At 38.0% G+C, this 17,218-nt stretch overlaps 1 protein-coding gene across 2 annotated transcripts in view; it reads right to left on the reverse strand.

The window, feature by feature from the left end:
• The window catches only part of LOC18442466 (eukaryotic initiation factor 3 gamma subunit family protein), a 37,053-nt gene extending 22,574 nt beyond the window's left edge, over window positions 1–14,479 (reverse strand). Inside the window, exons 1-6 of one of the 2 annotated variants that reach the window (XM_006852682.4) lie at window positions 14,156–14,479; window positions 13,920–14,035; window positions 13,035–13,162; window positions 6,898–7,009; window positions 1,442–1,523; window positions 1,292–1,362 (exon numbers count right to left, since the gene is read on the reverse strand). In XM_006852682.4, coding sequence (XP_006852744.1) covers window positions 1,292–1,362; window positions 1,442–1,523; window positions 6,898–7,009; window positions 13,035–13,162; window positions 13,920–14,035 — 509 coding nt within the window. In that variant the 5' untranslated portion in view covers window positions 14,156–14,479. Of the gene's footprint in view, window positions 1–1,291; window positions 1,363–1,441; window positions 1,524–6,897; window positions 7,010–13,034; window positions 13,163–13,919; window positions 14,036–14,155 lie in introns of those variants that run through there. The other variant, XM_088855381.1, reaches the window with a different exon arrangement.
• Between the last annotated feature and the right edge of the window lie 2,739 nt (window positions 14,480–17,218).

Below are 17,218 nucleotides of genomic sequence, written 5' to 3' on the forward strand. Positions count from 1 at the left end.
CATGTTTCATCTCCTCTTTTTCACTGACATGGAAGATAATGGCAGATGTGTGAGTATAGTGCAATGTCTTGACATATTGATATAATGCACTTTAGTAGATCATGAAGATGTTATGTCGTCATATATTCGGGCCTCAATGCACTCCCCAGACAGGTGAATACAGTCCCAAAAGTTAAACAAGGATCAGGTACTAAGATTTTTCATGAGACTAGATGGATGTGGTGGATGGGCAGAAGATCCACAATACGAATTAGTTCAGATTTTCAGTTAAAACTGCAAATTATCATGGCACTTGGACTCCAAGGAAGTCAATGGCAGTTAGGGATGATATTTGCATAGGCCTACACTCAGATTCTGTTAACTTTTAAGGGAGCAGCAAAGGGCCTTTGATTGGTTCAAACAGTATCTTTGGGCCTAGTGGATGGGATGTGTCTGGCAGGAAGTATATTCCCCTGAAGGAATATGGGATGGCACCTAGTGTCTAGGAGAAGATTGTGCTTTTTCTGTCTAGGAGAAGATTGTGCTTTTTCTTTTGGAAGATATTCATGCCCATAGAATTCTGACCTACTTGTAGTGGAGGAGGATAGAACAATGAAGTAAAAGCTCTCTGATTTCAAAAACAATAATACCATCTGACCCACTTGTAGTGAAGGTTCTTGTTTCACACAGGCAAGAATTCCTGTGATTTGATGGTCTCAATAACCATTCAACTTCTTGTTTCAATAGACCAAGGAGAAACTTTTCAAGTAGTGAAGCAAATACTGTCTCGAAGTCCTTCTTGCAACACGAATTAAACTTTGCATTCCCCACCGCTCCCTCCCTGTGTTTCATCCCATATATGAATTACAGCCAATAAAGAAATTGAGTCGCATTTGGGCTATTGGGACTTATCAATGGAATGTAGATGGACTCCGATCACAAAGAATAAGAAAAAAAAAAGGAATTTGAAGGGGTTATTTTATCTGATTTGTAATTAGCTTGTCACTAGGGATATAACTATACTAGTATAGAAATCATCAATCTCTTCCAATATAAAATAAGGAAACATCTTTAATCATTTAGTAACAGGATGCAACCTTCACAATTACATATCGGATAACATTTTCCAAAACACTCTAAAATAACCTGGTAGTTGAAACCAAACCCAAAGGCAAGAGGCACAATTGTAATCTATAATTGTTAACCTCAAAAATAAAAGGAATAATGGCAAGACAAGTAGTAGTAAGTTGCTCTTAATTCTTACAAGAACTAATAAATTAATTCAACACAGTTAAAATTTCACATTCATTACCTTCGAGTAAAAGGGCGTCTTAAAAGTACCGTAGGAGCATATTTCTTTTGTTTTCTAAGTATGTATTTCTCCTGCAATTGCAATCAAGCCATAATGATATCCAAATGGAGAATACAGCTAACGTCAAACTTTCTTGAAACAAAAATTTACTTGTGAGAATGCCGTTTTTGTCTGAAATGTTGAGCTGTTAGCTATAAGAGCTTCAATAATTTGCTCACCAGTAGCCCCCTCCCTAGGAAAAATTAACAAAATTAAACTACTAGTATAGCTCAAATTAATAATGATGAATGATTTTCAAGGTTTAGAAAATCTATTTTACAGGTAATAAAGCAATTAAATGACATTATACAAAAGATGACATGCTCTAAGAAAACATCAGAAAAGTAACACCCAGTACACACTGCCTACACCAAAACCACAATATGAAATCACAGCATTACCTATAAACACCAATAGATCTCTGGATATTGCCAGGTTAAAATGCCAAGGCCGCATATTTCGTAATGGAAGATAAAACACCACATACTAAATTTCAAATAATGTACCATAAAATTCATCTCAAAACATCTGTGCAGGCACATGTACAAACCTATAGAAAATTAAAAAATGAGTCAATCTCTAGTAAATAATTGCTTCTTTTTTCTCTTTTTTTTTTAGAAGGTGTTGACTTTAGCAATGAGTGACATAGGTACAGAAAAGGGGGTATAAGCCAAAGGTGTTGACTTTAGCAATGAGTGACATAGGTACAACAAAGGGGGCATAAGCCAGCCCACATGCTGGATGCACTTTACAAAAAATGAGATATGAACCAAAAAATGCTATACATCCAAAAAATCATGGCATAGCCATAGGTTCAGCAAAGAAGGAAAAAGGGGAGCTCACAGGGCCGATAGCTCAAAAAGGTGCCAAAAAAGTCCCTGATGTACTGTTTGGAGTGCTCCTTTAGTGAGGGATGTCGACTTCGGAGTTAGCCCCCCATCACGTATGCCCCATTAAGAAGTGCATGATGTCAAAAATTTCATCAAAAATGTGCTCAAGTCTCTATGGACAAGTTGAGGCACTTGAGGCTCATGAAATAATGTTCTCGGAATCCCCCTCGATGACCAATCACGTTTAAGGTCCTCAAGGAGGGCAATGGTCTCTGCTGCTGTGGAATCGGTGTGACCAATGAATTAGAAGAAGGAAGAAAGAATTGTCCCGTCCTTGTACCTGAACATGCCCCCTCTACCAGCCGGACTGGGGTTGCCAAAGGAACAACCATCCAAATTTAGTTTGTTTTTAGCCTTTGCTCCATTGGTCTCCAAAGCGAAACTCATGGGATTTGGGAAGACCTCAAATTTAGCACAGCCAGCCAATCTTGAATGAATCAGTATTGAATTGATGGTTGAAGAGGTTATGATTCCCAGCGGAAAATATTACCAAAGTTCTGATCCGATCTTTTAGTGCACTAATGGTGGAGTCCTCCCCTCAAAAAATCCTATGGTTTTTTTCAGTCCATATCGTCCACAAAGAGGCTGCCACAGATGCCCTCCAAAGAAATATCCCCAACTTTGACCAGGGGGTGAGATTTGAGGGAACTAAAAAGGTGGGGGGTGGCAGATTTGGGAATCACCCACATCCGTTGAAGAGCTGCATCAAATCGCCCCACATGGCCCAACGCAAGTAGCAGTGGATCAAGAGGGCTGCATTGGTTGCCTCTGCTGCTTTACACATTATCCATCAGTTAGGGATTGGCATGCCCCTTTTTTGTAGCAGGTCCACTATCAGAGTCCACTAGGATGTAGTTATCCAGCTAAGCACTTGGACCTTGGGTGGAATAGCTGTGAGCCAAGCCCTCACGGTAAGGGAAGGGGGAGCAAGGGGAAATGTTGAGGGCTGGCACAGCTCGCAATGAAAGAAGACACCGAAAAGATCTCCGAGGCGGCTGGTGACCGTATCATTTAGTCAGCACCAGTGGGGGGGAGGAAGGTAAGACTGTAGGAGGGAGGACTCAAAATTCAGCCAATTCTCTGTATGAAAGAGGCCGTCTAAAGTTGGGATACCAGATTCTCGAGTCACCCATAGTTCGAACGGGTCGGCCACAGTAGCATGTCAATCACAAGCCATGAGAAGCAACCCATAGAACTGCTCGTGAAGGATAGAATTTGCAATCCAAAGGTCAGTCCAGAACTTGAGTCTATTTCCCATACTAGGCCAAAAACAAATGTTTTCTTTGAAAAGGTTGTAGCAATATATCAAGCAACACCACACACCAGAAGACTGACCATTAGCCATGCCTTTGGGTAGTCAACCAGATTCTACACAGTGAAATTTGTGGCGATTCATCTCCCTCCATAGATGGTTTTCCTGTGTGCCAAAGCGCCGCCACCACTTGCCTATGTGACAAAAAGGAGAGCGAGAAGAACTTCGGGTCCAACGGCCTAATCATTGAACTGGGGAAACCTTAAAGATACTAAGCATTACTCTCCATCTCCAGAAAGGAAAACAAACCTTGTCCAAGCAATGAGGTCAAATTTCTTGTCCCCCCTCGCCCTCCCCGGACCATAGAAAACTCCTCATCAGCCAATTTAGGCGAGTCACCACCGAAGCTGGCATGTGGAAGAACGACATATGGTATATAGGGGCATTTAAAAGGGTAGCCTTATGTTGGTTATTCCCCTACAGTAGTGATGCAGGAATGAAAAGCAAAATCCACTTTTTTTCCCGATCCTTAAACATCCAAATCAGCAATAAAGGGTAACCATGGCTGTAAATCGAAGCTCTCTTCTTTTCGTAAACTAAATTTCACCACAAATAACATAAGCATCCCAAAATTTGGCATACAACCCTTTATAAGCCTATGAAACCCTAAAACTAACTTGAGATCCAAGTAAACCCTAAGACTTTAAAATACCCTTAAATAATTTTAAAATTTCAGAAATACCCCTGTGAACAGTAATGCATGAGCAGTACCTGTGAATAGTAACTATGGACAGTACCATGAACAGTGCTCATGAATAGTAAAAAATAAAAAAAATTAAAGAGAGAGAGAGAGAGAGAAACTGAGTATTGGAGAATCAACATAATTCCTAAAATAAATATCCCACTTAAAAAATAAAATATACACCCACATCCATGAAATTCAAAAAATAAAATTTTATATTTTTCAATCACCCAGCTCTTGATCTCCATCAAGTAGAGAACAACCTTTCATTCCATCCCACAAGCTTGCGGCCGAATTTTTCCATAACACGGTCCCATTGTTGCAATTTCAGTTTGCCTACACACAATGGCAGACCCAAATACATAGATGGCAGGCTTTCGACTTCACAGCCCCAATGGCTGGCGAGTTTCCGGATGACATAGGCCTCGGCTGCCATGCCCATCATTTTGGACTTAGCCATGTTGACCCTCAGTTTGTGGCTAATTCAAAACATTAGAGAAAGAGGAGTAGAGTGTCAACCTGTTAATGCATGGCATCATAAATCAGTAGGGTGTAGTCAGGATATTGGAGATGCGGGATCTCCCAATCTTGAAGCTTCTTATAGTACACCTTGTTGATACAGCCTGGCAATTAATCTGCTAAAGACTTTGGTGACAACCATGAACAAAAAGGTGGAGAGGGGGTCCCCTTGCCTTAGGCATCGAGAGGAGGGAAAGAAACTTTTAGATGAGCTAGTAATAAGGAGGGGGAAGAAAGGGTTGGAGATGCATCCCCTCATCCAAGTCCTCCACCAGTCGCCAAAACCTATTATGTAGACGATTTCGTCCAGGATGGCTCAATCAACAAGATCATAGGCCTTCACCCAGTCAAGTTTGATCACCACCCACGGGATTTGAGACAAATGCCTTGAATGGATATGTTCGTGCGTTACTAGGGACTCGTCCAGGATCTGATGGTCCTTAATAAAGGCCTCTAATTCGAGGAAATAACCTAACCAAGGACTTCCCGAAGTTAGGTAGTTAGGACTTCAGAGAGGATCTTATATGAGCTATTTGAGCGGGGTTATGGGCCTGAAGTCTTTAAGGTCTTCAGTTTCTTCAACTTTCGAAATCAAGGCAATGAAAGTGGCATTCATAGCCTCATGGATGATACCTCGTTCTTGAAACTCATGGAAACGATTCCCAGAAATTCTGAAGGGGCCAAAGGTAGACATCAAGGCCAGGGGCTCCATCCTGGACGAGCTCCTTAATGGGCCCGGGTATTTCCCCTTCAGTTAATGGAGGCTCTCACCATGCTACTTTGTCGTAAGGGGTAGACAAGAAAGAGAGGTCAGCCACATAGTTACCGGGATCTCTTGCCCAAGGTCGCAATTTTGATCCAGAATCCCGATTTCGCAATTTTGATAAGGAATCCTCACATAATCTATCTCCATAAAATCAGGAATCTCAATTCCTTATTTTACGAATATCGACTCCTTACCAATGAAGCTTAAGGGGAATTCTATAGGACAAGTGTGAGACCAGTTTTGCTTTATAGGACGGAATGTTAGGCGCTTAAGAAACAACATATCCATAGGATGAGTGTAGTTGAGATGAGGATGTTGAGATAGATGAGTGACAAGACAAGAAATGATAGAATTCAAAAGATTCAAAGGAACTTAGGTGTGGCTTCAATAACCAATAAGATGAGGGAAAGTAGATTGAGGTGGGCGAGCCATGTGCAGCATAGATCCAACACAACACCAATTAGGAGGTGCGATTTGGTTCAACTGGAAGACGCTAAAAGGTCCAGGGGAAGACCCAAAAGGACATGGATAGAAGTATTGAGAAAAAACATGGGGACTTATGATCACACAGAGGGTATGGACCTTTGATAGAGCAGAATGGCGAAAGAGGATGCGTGTGGCTAACCCTAAATAGTTGGGATAAGGCTCCGATGATGATAACAATGATGATTTTAGGAAACTCGATTCCAACACTTATAGAATTTCATTTCCAAGATTTATTGATTCTCAATTCCACAATTGTGGAATCTTGATACTATATTTGCTCAATCTGGATTCCACATATAACGACACTCAATTTGATTGTTTTCAAATCCAAATTCTTGAGCATCAAGTACCGCAATTTGTAGATGCAAGAAACAACGAATTAATCAAACATCGAATCTTGCTTCTACCCTCATAGCGTCTCGATTTGACTTTTTTTTGGAATCGTAATACCACAAAATCAAACACTAGTGTTCTAGGTGCATAAATTTGGGACTTGATGTTTTGACTCGTACAATCTTTTAGTGTCAAAATCTCTAGTACTCTCTATCCATGTGTGTACTTGATGTTTAGACTTGCAATTTTTCCCCTGATGCTATGGCACAATTTGTTTGCAAGCAAAACAAATTAATTATAATAATAACAATTCAAAGAATACCACTCTATTCAATCTACATCTCATATTGAAAAAAACAAGCAGACAAATTAGTAACAGCTTCGTAGACGTGGACATCCAAATGTGCAGATAGCCAGATCATGTAGGCACAAAATGCAAGCATATATGCATCAAGTCTTGGCTAATTTCTAATTATGCTTTGTCAGTAGCTAGGAACACATGAAAAATTCCAATTCTTATGCAGGACTCCGCATGCAAGGTGCTATAGTCATCTTTAAACACGGAAAACAATGTCAAACCTGCGCATGACATCTATATCATCACCAGAAAGGGTTTGGGCCGTGTTGCTGTCAACTAATGCCCTATTATCCTTGGTTTTGCAATCATTCTGATCTTCACTTTTAGAAGCACCTGCACTTAAACAGATCTCTCAAATTAGAACTTCCATACTGATAATAAATGACTAAATAATTGACATGAGAACACTTAAAGAATAAAACATAACCACAACCAATTATAATGACAAGTTTTTAACCATGGACATGCATCGGACAAAAAGCATTTGCTTCGCATCTTAAGAGTCACAAGATTATCTTCTTATTTAAAGTCAAAAAACAAAAACAAGAAATGCTAGCTAAAAGGTTTATTACTTTCACTTCATCATTAGCCCCCACCCTCAATTCTATTATATCCTTCTCCTTTGATACTCTTTCCACTTTTTCGGCTTCTATGTACTCAAGAATCTCTTTCTTCACAAGCTGGGGTACTTTTCTACATGGGGTAACATCCCCTCAATACCGGCAAGATGTTTCTTGACCTATTTGTCCAAGTCTATGTTAATAAAATACTTCAATCCTGGATCCCAACTCGTAGACAGCGAGGAAAACATATCAAACCTAAGAAAGAAATTCAAATATAGATTGTAAACTAAAATTTGTGCTCGATCTCTATTCTTCGATGTTTTGGATATCGATCAAGTTCAAACTCACACCAAAAGTCTTCTAATACCCTCACTACCACCCGAAAAATGATTCCTCTAAGAAAGGTCAAGCTTTTGGATGATTCTTCAAATTTTACAATTTTCCTCGATCATAAATATTCAAAAATGAATTTTTGAGAGTTTGATAGGACTAAATTTTTTGACCTCAAGGGGTTTCCCGCCAACAAGGGGCCTATTTTCCTAAGCACCCGCCTATCTGGGCAGGCGCTAAGGAAACGGCGCCCATAGATTTCCGGCCCTTTGGACACCTAGGCACTTGGCAGGCCGTTTTAAAAAACAAAGAGAAAAAAAAAAAAAATATATATATATATATATATATGAGACTAGTCATATTGTATCTAAACAACAAGATGCTACTAGCCATCTACTTTGTGACCAGTGTTCCAAAAAAACATTGGGTAGCATCTAGGTGCCAGGGGGGGGGGTGTCTATGCTGCCCAGCACCTAGGTAGCCTTTTGAATAGGGGTGTCCAGTAATCCTATTTTAAGTCCAGGTTTTGTATAAAAAATGCATATTCATGCATTTTCTATAATTCAAACAAAAAAATACCCCACCCAAAGGGTATTTTTGCACCTAGGCGAGCGCAGTCCCCTGGGCTCCCGTCCAGGTACCCTAGGCACCGGCCCAGGGACAGAAAGCCTAGTTGGTCCACCCAGGCCTAAGCAATCCCCCAGTTCCCCCCTAGCCCACCTAGGCAGTCATCCAGGAGCTCGGATGACTACTTTTTGAATCAATTTTTGTGACTATAATTCTTTACCTAAGGATGAATTAGTGACCATTCATGAAACTTCTTGATCACAAACAACGTATCTTCATTCATGATGAGCCCCCTACTTCAAGTCACATCTCACCGAATCCGGTATATCTTCATTGAACACCATTTTTCCACGATTCCTCAAGCTCCTTGGATAATTTATTCAGAAGCCACTAAACATATCATTGATACGTCCAATCTCTTTTATACTTATGGTACCTATTCAAACCAAGCGTCTATTAAGATTGCTAATGGATCCCTTGTTTCCCTTAAAGGAAAGATATTGTTCGAATAACTTCATCCATAGATTTGTTGTCCACTTCACATGTTTCGAAGTTGTCCAATAATCTTCTATATGTTAGAAATCTTAAAAAATAAATAAATAAATTGTAATGTAACCTTTTTCCCATCTTATTGTGTTTTTCAGGACTTGGTGACGCATTTACACACAGTTGTGAGGATGGAGTGTTGTACTTCTAGAGACACCAAAACAAGCTCCTACAAAAACTCAAATAGCCGCCTTGTCCTTCCTTGCTAATAAAGAATAGGTATATTTCTTGTGCATTTGCCTCTTGCTCCTCTTTTCTAGTTTGCATTCTTTGTTTCCTAAGAATTCTTCGTCGTTGCACCAAGTTCAATTAAAATTTGAGACTTGTCAGCTATCAAAACATTGAAGAACTTCTGTTTCTATTATAGATTGTGATGTTTGAGGACCTTCCCCAATTGTATTACTTTTTTAAAAAAAATTGTGGATTACTACAACAGATTGACCACAATTTTATTCAATGAAACATAAAGATGAAGTTGCAATGCTTTTTCAAGTTTATCACAAAATGGTTAGAGTATAATTTAGTGCAAGTATTAAAGTACTTCGTTCTAATAATGGAGGTGAATATGTCTCTAAGGTTCTCAGGGATTATCAGAGGGATCAGGGTATACTCTACAAAATGGAGTTGCTGAGAGAAAAAATTGACACTTGTTGGAAGTCATTTGAACTCTCTTGTTAGGAATGCCCCAAACACCTTATGGTCTAAAGTTGTTCTTACTGTGGCATTCTTGATAAATCGTACATCATCAAGGGTTCTTCAAGGCAAGTCTCCTACCCAAATACTTCTTCCTGATTCTCCTTTGTTTCCCTTACCTCCCAAAGTTTTTGGTGTGGTTTGTCCATGCTCTAAATCTAGAAAGAGACAAATTGGACCCTAAAGCCATTAAGTGTAAGTTCTTAGGGTATGCAGCAAATCACAAAGAGTTCAAATGTTATGATCCTACTAATGACGTTCGTTATATCTCTATGGTTGTTTCCTTCGTTGAATGCTTCCATATTTTTCTACTTTCCTGAACGGCAATGGGAAGAATAGTAGGCAAGAAGGGAGCAATCTAGCACCACTAACTATCTTTTTCAACTCCCTTTATTTCTAAAATGTTCAAAAATGAAGATATAAATGCCCCAATTGCACCCAAGGAGGAGTTGAAGACATATATTCACATAAAGAACTTGACACAACCTGAAGTCCAGAACGATCATGACTCTAGTGTCGACTTGGAACCATGTACCTATTATTTCCTCAACTCCTAGCTCAACCGTAGGGTCAGAACCTTGACTTACCTGATGCTAGTCAACTTATTCAAAAATTAATAAATAAATAATCTTTCCTGATGCATTACGCAAAGGTAAGCATTCATATATACAATTCAGTTAACAATTTCAAAAAAAAAAAGCATTCATGTATACAATTTCCTATAAGACAACTTTTTTTCCTATAATACCATATCACTTTCTTATTGTGCTTTCCTATCACATTTGACATTTCATCCTACGTGTAGCAAACGCTCCATCACAACCTCAATGGAAGGCTGCGATGTGGGAGGAAATGCAAGCCCTTTATGTGTGTGTGTGTGTGTGTATAAGCTGGTAGGATGCAAGTGGGTATTTATAGTGAAATACAAGGTGGATAGCATGATCAAATGATACAAGGTGACATTGGTTGCAAAAGGTTTTACTTAGTCGCATGTTCATGATATAGATCACAAAGAGAGTTTTGCCCTTGCAGTGAAGTTAATTACTATTAGAATCACTCACTCAGCCACAAATAGGGGTGGAAATAGGTCGGGTCCAGCTGAACCCGGACCCGTACCCTTTGGGTCCAATTTAAACATACCCATACCCGTACCCGACGGGTGATGTTGGACCTGGGACCCAGACCCGTGCCCGACAATATCACCTTATCATGTATATTATTACATTTTCTTTTTATTTCCTACAATTTTCTATTCACCGGGGCCCACACTTAATGTTAATGGCCCACACTCCAACATAAAAGAGGAGCAACCAGCAATGATTCGTAAATATATGCCCTTTGCCTCCCTTTCATAAGCTTTGATCCTTTAACACTTGAAGCAGACGCCCGATGTGGGACTAAATGTCTCTCTAAACTCTGAAAGGTAGTAAGGAGTAGGTCTAGCAAGCTTTAATGACCTAGACTAGAAAGCTATAATGATAAAGGTAGAAATGAGTAGGTCTAGTAAGCTTTAATGACCTAGGCTAGTAAGCTTTAATGAGGGGGTCTAGTAAGCTTTAATGAGTAGGTCTAGACATCTCTCACAACGCTTCGAATGACCAAAATGACCTCTTTCCATATGCTTTGATCTCCTTTTCTATCCCACTTCCTTTTTTTTATTTTTTCCTCCCTCTCTCTCTCTTTTGTTGCTTTGTGGGTTGGGAAAATCTTTTAGTCTCACATCGACAAGATTAGAGAGGTAATATGAGGGGGTTTGCTATAAAATGAAGGGTAGGTAGAGCGAGAAAGCATACTAACCTGGGAGGGATCAATCAATGTTAGGGTTCTGGGTAGGCTACGGAACGGGTCCACCAATACCCGTACCCATACCCAAAAATTTTCAGGTATACATTGTGGGACCCGGACCCTACCCGCAGGTCCAAATTTGGACCCATACTCGGACCAGGTTAGGGTATACCCGCCGGGTCCCGAATCAGGTTGCATCCATTGCCAGCCCTAGCAGCAAACAAATCTTGATCTCTGCATCAGCTAGATGTAAAAAGTTCCGTTTACATGGAGATCTTTATGAGAAAATGTGCATGGCCATGCCTCCAGGTTTTCAGCTTCAAGGAGAGATGCAAAAGTGTGCACACTGAAAAAGGCTATATATGGGCTCAAATAATTGCCCAGATCCTAGTTTGAAATTTTTAATGAAGCATTGCTAAAATTTGGGTTTAGAAGTCAAGCTAATCATAAGTTGTTTGTGAGAAAAAATAGTGTCGAGATACATCAATTATATTGTAGTGACAGTGGATATAAAAGCAGATTTTCTTTCTTTTTTGAGAAAGTTTGCATAGCAGATATTGAGGATGTTAAATGTTACTAAAGTGTTTGACATAAAAGATTTAGGTCCACTGAGATCTTTTGTGGTTGTTAGAAGACGAGCTCATAGAAAGAAAGCACTATTTCTCAGAGGAAGAATGTGCTAGACCTATTACAATGAATCGGGATGTTGGCAGCCAGACCAATGGACACACCTATGGAGACCAACCATAGACTTCATAAACAGATGGGAGAGTTACTAAAGGACCCTAGTCAATACCAGAGGTTAGTGGGCAAATTATATACCTGACCTTTACACAACCAGATATATCTTACATGATTAGTGTCGTGAGTTAGGTCATGCATGCCCCTCAAAAAACTCATTTAGATGCCATTGTATCCTAAAGTATCTCAAGTCATCTCCTAGGAGGAGGTAGTTTACTAATCATGGTCACATGGGTGTTGCAATCTATGCTGATTCAAATTGGCTTGGTTCACAAACTGGTAGAAGGCCAACTACAGGATATTGTATGTCAGCTGGTGGTAATCTAGTTTCATGGAAGAGTAAAACACAGAATGTGGTGACTAGAGGTCTGAAGTTGAATACAGGGCTATGGCACATGGAGCACGTGAAGTTAAGTGGGTGAAAACTATATTGGCTGATTTGGGAGTTAAAGCGCAGCTACCTTAACCCTTTATTGTCGAGGCAGACTATCATTTCATAAGGGAAAAAAATTGTACCAGAATAATTTGTACCCCTCATGTGAAATTGAGAGACAACTAGCAGATGTCTTCAGCAAAGCAGGTGCCCATGATAGACTACAAGATATAGTTGTCAAGCTGGGCATGATTGATATCTATGCTACAGCTTCAGGGGGCATGCTGAAAGTATAGTAGCAAGGGACATAAGCTGAATACTTGATTCAATAGGGCTATGTGTGAGTTATTGACTTTCACAAGGGTCTTCTTTTCCTCAATTTCTTTCTCATGCACTACTCTCTCTTCTCTCTCTCTTCTCCCTCTCTCTCACACGTCTCTTCTTCATTCTTTATCCTATTCGTCTTTCTCTTCACATCTTCTTTCTCCTCTCTCAAATAGTCATTTAATAATTCCTGACTAATGTAGCTCTAGGTTATATCTTTCAACTAAATTCATGAAACAAAGAACCCGCCCGCCCACATGAACATAACCAGTTGGAATAAAGAATGACAAGGTGGAATAAGGAACCATATGACGAATCAAAGTAAAAGAAAATCAAACTTAAGAACTCAAATTTCAAGGATCAACTAAACAGAGATGTGTTTTCCACCATGGACAACAAGGATGGAAATCTAAGTTTGTAAATTAGAAAAACTAACCTGTCAAAGAGCGAGATACACGAGAAAGGTACGGCCCATTCACTCCACATTCGAGTTGAAATAAAGAACCAAAAGGGCACCCAATCAATGGGCTCAGAGAGCAGACCTTCTTTCCAATCTTCAAGGTACTGCAATTCATATTTCAGGATTCACACATCCACACTCTATATCTCCATAAAGTAAAAGTCAATCAACAATTTCCCAAAACACATATTTCAATTTACAAAAATGAGCAGCACCCCCACTTTTTTAACTCCAAATCCAATTTATAAAAATAAAGAAATAATATCAATATTAACCACCATAAACCCATGCAGCCACACCTCAAACTCCATTTCTTTCTAGTTACTTAAAAAATTGTAGTTAGTACTTGTCTTTTATGAAAATTGAGACATTCATAAAAGATTATTAATTGACAAGTGGGAAAATTTATAAGAAGAAGACAATGCAAATAATCCTATTAAATGGAGAACTCCACAACTGAAGTAAACCGTAAATCCCCATGATACGCCAACATAGTAGTGAAACTCAAATTCACCACTGAGCACTGCCCCCCTTACTATTCTAACTTCAAATCCTATTTTTAGAATTATGCAGACAAATATACCAAAACCAAATAAGTAACAAACGCAATCAGTGACCAGAAGAAAACAATTGCTCACTTCCAAAACCTCTAACAGCTAAAACAGAAACCTTCACCAGTTTAGATTAACACAACACCTAAACCTTCAAATAGAAAAAACCAAGAGAAAAAAAAAAAAATCGATATCCGAATCGAAGCTACAGAAAAAACGATCATATCCACAATACCCTATATTGCAGAACGCAAGACGAATTAATGAAAATTACAAACTTAACAAACGACGAGAAATACGGAGAACATACGAAGAAGGATTGAGGCGAGCAAATACAATACGGTCGCCATTGTTAATATCCAAAATCACGCTGCAACCTTCCCAAGTCACCCGGGAGTCTACAATCTTTTCAACCATGTCTGTCATCTATTTGAGAAAATAAATAGCAACAAACATATTGGGTGAGAAGTAAACAGGGTAAATACCAGCAGGAATAAACAGCAGCGGAAGTAGATAAAAACATAAAAACAATAATAAGAGATATACCTCAGTCCCCGAATATGTGGTGCAGTTATTGGACTTTGAAAGTAGCCAAACAGGGAAGAAGGAATTTTGAAGAAAGAAGACGAACAAAATGTCGTAGAGTTAAGCACTCAAACAGTACAAGAGAAAGCACAATTCAAGGTTAAGCTTTCCCTTCCGTAAATTGAACGACGCGAATATTAAGAGAGCTGAAACCTGTTAATTAAGGAAACTGGTTTCATAAGGCTGTAGCCCTATCCAAATCAATAATAATGCCACACCTCATAACTCATCGAAAAATTGCAATTTAAGCATAGGACGACTTTCATCATCTCGGCTTGAATATTATTGTTGTGAGAAAATATTAAACTTTTTAAATCTAAAAATAGTATATATTGTAACAAATTATCTTTTAACCTAAAAAATAAGTGTTCAAATATCTATAAAATATGTATTATTTTTTTAGTTTCAAATTTTATTGTCGGTGTTGAAAATTGATTTTAGAGCCATCATGAAAGATTTTCGCTCGAAAAAGTGTTCTCCAAACTAGGATTTAAGGTGAGGTTTTATTTTATTTTTATAAAGCCTAGGGCTTACAAAAAAAATGTTATAATAAGGCCTCATTAAAAAAATTAATAATAATAAAGCAGTGTCATCTCATTGAAAATTGTACTTTTGGAGTCCAAAAACGTTCAAATCGATCATCTTGATCATGATCATCATGGATAAAAAAAAAAAATCAAATCGATCATCTCGATCTTGACCATTATGGATAAAGAAAATTTAGGCATTCACATCCTAAAAATCGTATATATTGTAACACATTATCTAGACCGTCCAATTTCAAATATTTATGGATCGGCAAGACCTGTATCATTTTTTTGAACTACAAATTTTTTAATCAGTATTAGAACTAGATTTTAAAGCCATTATAAGGGTTTTCCATGCCTAAAGTATTCTTTAGATGAAGTTTTGAGGTGAGGTTTTACTTTTTTCCGTGAAGCCTAGGCCCTAAACTGCATCCTTTGAATATTGGTGCCTATGCTATACTCTCGCAGGATATATTATACAGTCGTTGCCTCTTATAAAAGAAAATTGTTTCATGCAGACTACACGGTATTTCTACATATGCAGTCCAAAAAGTGTAAAACATGGATCTTAAAGATGGATGCAAGTAATTGTTCCATTTAAAAACAATAAAAACTAACTGTCCAAACGTTTTCCTACTATAATTATTATTTCTAATTTTTTAAATTATTTATTTTTCATATTCATGATCTCCATATTAGAGACTACATGTCCTTAAAAGTTAAGTCTTAAAATCCATCTCAAAAATAGATTTATCAATAGGCAAGCATTTGTATATATGTGGGCTTGGCCACATAGAAACCGAGTCCTTTAAATATGCTTTACTCGATGCTATAGGAAAGAAATTTTGGCATCCACGTAATATTTAATAATCACGAAATAGTTATTTTAGAAAAAGAAGTTAAAAACTAAATTCTACAATATTCCTTAGCGCCCTTCAAATATTTAAGAGTCTAATCGTGGGATCTACTTATCACATAAATATTTTCAAAAAAAGAAAAAAGTAGATTTCACGTTTTCAATACTTAAATGTCACCCTCCAAAAATTGAATTATCTTTGTTCAATTTTGGGGCTCTATTTTCTTCAAATACATAAAGAACACCCAAGTGAAATAAATTTTCCTGACCCAAAATATAGAGTCTCAAAAATAATCCGAGGGCGGGTTTTACCCGAGGGATTTGATGCATAGTATAAACCAACATAAGCACAAAATTTTTTAGCTTTAACAACATTTTTAGAGTACAAGAAAACTGGAGTCTCAATGCTTGGGACGTAAACCGGAGACTCAAGCATGGGACCTAAAAATATACTATATTTTGCTTGATAGTTGGAAGCTCTAATTTTTGTATTTAGAACTATAAAATATTGTGTTAGATAATTTGTTTGGAATTGTAAAAGACTATGGAAAATTCTGTTTGATAAACCTAAAAGTATTTTTTTCTACATCAAATTGAGCTAAAACTTCGGTTATTAATACTTCTCACCCACATGCACTTATGAATATGAAGAATATATTAAAAATAAATCAAAAAGAGAAAATGACAGAGCTACCTCTAATGGTCATTTTATTTCTTGTTAAATTTTTTATATATGCACCCAACTTAGGCGAGCTCACGCTCAAAGTTTCACGTTAAATCAATTAAAAAATAAAAAAAAAAACTAAAAAATAGCCATGAGCGAGCTTCCCATGAGAAGTGCACTCTTCCCGTTCAATGAGAAGCTCGCCCCTTCCACGAAGGTGTATGGATGTGCACACTTCTCTTTTTTTTAGAAGTGTGTACTTCCAAGTGTCCAACAGTTTTTTAGGAAGTTCGGACTTCCAGCTCTGAAACTTCCATTGTCAAATTATGGAGAGAAAACTGGTTTTTTAGCCAGCTTGATAAAGATCGGGGCTCTTTTATAAATGGAGAGAGAGCTCGTAGGTTTAGGATAGGAGGAAAGGGTGGGAGACATTTTTGGGTAAATAAAATTGTGGGAAATATGACTGTGAGAGAAAGACAGAGGAGGATTGCATAGAATTAAAATTTTGATTATGTTGGCTTAAATAATGGAGTTTCTATAATTTTTTTGTTTGTTTGTTTGTTTGGAGCAGTATTTGCAAAATCGAACCAGAACGATTAATCGGATATGGGGTCATAAGCGGTTTAACCGGCCCAACCTGTAAACCGGCCGATTCAACCGTCTTGCAAAATCGAACCAGAATGGTTAACCAGACATGGGGCCAGAAGCGGTTTAATCGGCCTAACCGGTAAACTGGCTGAATCAACCGTTATAACCGGGCAAGTCTTGGACGGCCAAAAAATTGTTGAAAAAAATAAAAAAGATGCAAAAAAAAAAAATCTACTAAAATATAAAAAGCATATAAAGAATGATTGAAAAAGTAAACACATTCAAATGAAGTTGAAAATTTATGAAAAAATGGATTTTAAAAGTGAGTATTAATGGCTAATTTTTTTTTAATATTTACCATAATGTAAAAAAATATTAAAAAATGTATT

Source organism: Amborella trichopoda, chromosome 13, assembly GCF_054954075.1.
Source record: "Amborella trichopoda isolate Santa Cruz 75 chromosome 13, AtrichopodaSantaCruz75HAP2 v2.0, whole genome shotgun sequence".
Lineage (NCBI taxonomy): Eukaryota > Viridiplantae > Streptophyta > Magnoliopsida > Amborellales > Amborellaceae > Amborella > Amborella trichopoda.